Source organism: Arvicanthis niloticus, chromosome 3 (genome assembly GCF_011762505.2).
Source record: "Arvicanthis niloticus isolate mArvNil1 chromosome 3, mArvNil1.pat.X, whole genome shotgun sequence".
Lineage (NCBI taxonomy): Eukaryota > Metazoa > Chordata > Mammalia > Rodentia > Muridae > Arvicanthis > Arvicanthis niloticus.
This window is the reverse complement of record NC_047660.1, coordinates 138,155,562-138,158,590: the sequence shown is the minus strand read 5'-3', so window position 1 is coordinate 138,158,590 and position 3,029 is coordinate 138,155,562. Positions and strand designations below refer to the sequence as shown.

Genomic DNA, 3,029 nt, shown 5'->3' with positions numbered 1-3,029 from the left:
ACAGCTTCACATATTCACAGAATGAATTTTCGTCACCCCGCCCCCTTTCCCCTCTCTAGGCCACTCCCCTCCTCCTGCTTTCTTCTGAGCAAGTGCTGCCCCCCCCTTCCCGCGGCCACCTCTGCCTGACACTTTCTTCCTCTGTGTGCAGTGCTGAGTCATGGGCAGGACGCTGTTTCCCGGGACAGTGGCCACTTACTGGTGGCCACAACACTGAAGAAAGTAGCCTTCCTTTCTCTGCAACCAGAACTGCCCAGAAAGCCCCATGGAGGGGCCGAATCTCGTGGCCCTGCCCCTATCCATGCCAAACCTGGCCAGGACATCTTGTGCTAATTACCACAGCTGAAGTAAGTGCAGGAGTGCAACGGCTGTATCTACCTTCAGATAGGGTCATGCTCTCAGTTTCCCGGTGACATGGATAGAGTCAGGCTAATCAAAATGCTAGCTATCAAGACAAAGCCGAGTGTGGTGGCTCACACCAACAATCTAAGTATTCCTGCGGTCAGAAGGATGAGTTAGAGGCCAGCCTGGGCTACATGACAAGCTCCACACCTGCCTGGACTACTTGAGGAGTTGCAGGTCACTATGGACAACATGGCAAATTCTAGACCAGCCTGGGCTACATGGTGAGTTCCAATGTGAGATGTTTATAATGGCCCCCATGGAAAAGCCAACAATCGCGTCCAAATATTTTGGGAAGCACAAGGGATCCCTGGAAGTGGATGCTTCCTAGTTTCCTAGCATCCAGCCCAATACTGAACCAGTAATAGATTCTCAGTTGAATGATACGTTGAATGAATGAATGAATGAATGAATGAGCACCAGGCAGAAGCAGCAGGGGGCTGTGTGCCCAATCAGAAGACAAAATATTCTGTTCTGAAGGACAGGCTGAAGCAGGCCTGTGTGCAGGATGGCAGGAGGTGCCACAACACGAGGGGATTTCCCTGCCCTCTGAGAAGAGGCCCAGTTCTTCCCCTGCGTCGGACATCCCCGGGGTTCTAAGGGCAGGTCAAGGCAGGCAGAAGCGTCAGAAGATCGGTTGAGGAGGCTACAGCTTCCTGCTGCCTTCTGCCTGCCGCTATCGGTGCAGGGATGCCGGAGGAAGGCCGCCCTTACCCCTGGATACGCTGGAGCGGAACCGCGCTCCAGCGCCTGCTGCCATGGCTGCTGGTGGTGTTTATTATTGCGATTTGCTGTTGGTTCCACTGTGGTGGGCACCTCAGTAAGCAGCAACAGAGGCTGCAGGAGCCACTTAAGGTGAGAGGAGGAGAGAGAGAGCATTCAGGTGCCCTTGGCTGGAGGGGACCAGACAGGCGCTGGGAGGGTGTATCTAGCGGATGCGCTCGAGCACAGGCAAAGGACGCGACGGTGGCGGGGCGGGGGGGGGGGGGGGGGCGGGGGGGGCGGAAAATCGGAATGAGATGGATCGAAAAGAGAAAGATGAGACAGAGAGAAGACAGGAGAGGCCGACTATGGAGGCCAGGCTGGTCCCCGCTGCCCGGAAGCACAGGATCCCGGACTGGGAAAGATGCCGCCTTGAGCGGCTAGAACGATCAGGTCCCCCGGCTTTCCCTACCATGCCCAAGACTGACGCACACGTTGCTAGGGGCTTACCTAGCTAGTGCTGAGGGGGTGGAATCCCGAGCCGCTTTTGGCTGAAAGGTCAGGCACCGCCCACCTGTGTCTTTGGAGAAGTAGTGGGAAGGGTGACCTGAGACCCGGGTACCAGGGAAAACAAACCAACCTTTAGATTGTTTGGACGATCTTGTTACTTTGTGTGAGGCCTGCAACTTCGCGATGGCCTCTATAAGACTTTACAGCAAAGAAAAATCAACGAAAAAATCGCAAAGTGGGACAGTGGGGTGCAGGAGGGACCGCAGCCAGCCGGCACACAGGACCAGAGAGCCTCTCAAGCCCAAGGCTCTAATGCTCTTTCTCTATTTTCTGGTATTTTCTTCCAGATGCACGTAGCTGAGTTACAGCTGAATCTCACAGGTAAGGCTGGGAATCCAGTAGGATGGGATGGAGGATGGAGGCAGAAAAGAGGGAGGGGGAGGGAAAGAAGGAAGGAAGGAAGGAGGGAGGGAGGGAGAGAGGGAGGGACATATGAAGGGAATGGCCTGAGTTGGCCGAGCCTGAACCCAGCACTCAGGAAGCCCTGGGTTTCATCACCACATGAGGCTGGCTGCTAGTCCACGCTTGTCAGCCCAGCACTCGGGGAACAGAGCCAGACGGGTCAGGAGTTCAGGAGTTCAAACTCATCCTTTGCTGCGTTGGGAGTTGAGGCCAACCCGAGTTACTAGATGTGTCTCAGTAGGCTGAGCACTGCCTCAAACCCACAAAGCCCCAGCACTGCTTAAAGCCGGTGTGGCAGTGCACACCTGCCAACCAAGCACTGGAGATCTGTAAGCAAACGTGTCAGGAATTCATAATCACAGAATTCAAGGCCTGCCCAGGCTAATACGAGGCCTTGTCTCAAAAGAAATTGAGAAAGGGAGAAAGAAAGGAGAGAGGGAAGAAAAGAAGGTGGCGAGATGGTAGAGTAAAATGGAGGCATGATCCCAGGAACATCCCACCTTGTTATCTTCTTCCCGGGAGCCTGGGAGCCCTGATCCCGCTGCTTCTGTCCCTTTGTTTTCTCAGCCCACCTCTAAGAGCAGGCTGCATCTTAGTGAGAAGGGTAATGAGGAGCTGGGGCCCCGCATGGCTCAGGCATGGAGCCCCCTCCTAGACTCCCACTCGGGGGGGGGGGCGGGGGGGGCTGGAATGTCAGCAGCAGAGGACTTTCAAAATGTAGGAAAGAGTCTGGGTTCCATGACATTCTCACAAGAAAAACACAAATGCTGAAATATAGGCAGAGAATTAAACCTAGGTGGTACTTGTGTCATGCTGGGGCTGAGGCAGGGGCATTGCAAGTTCCAGGTCAGCTCAAGCTACAGCAAGATTTTGTCTCAACATTTAAAAATAAACTTCTAGTAGTAACATTCATTAGTACTTAGATAAGAACCTTGGATCTTGATATTAGTAAC

General features: G+C 54.0%; 1 protein-coding gene across 1 annotated transcript in view; it reads left to right on the top strand.

Annotated features, from left to right (window-relative positions):
* The first annotated feature begins 875 nt into the window (after positions 1 to 875).
* Positions 876 to 3,029, top strand: part of Cd70 (CD70 molecule) — a 3,980-nt gene continuing 1,826 nt past the window's right edge. The window contains exons 1-2 of the mRNA XM_034499031.2: positions 876 to 1,257; positions 1,962 to 1,995. Of these exons, the coding sequence (XP_034354922.1) occupies positions 1,093 to 1,257; positions 1,962 to 1,995 (199 nt within the window). The 5' untranslated portion in view covers positions 876 to 1,092. The remainder of the gene's footprint in view (positions 1,258 to 1,961; positions 1,996 to 3,029) is intronic.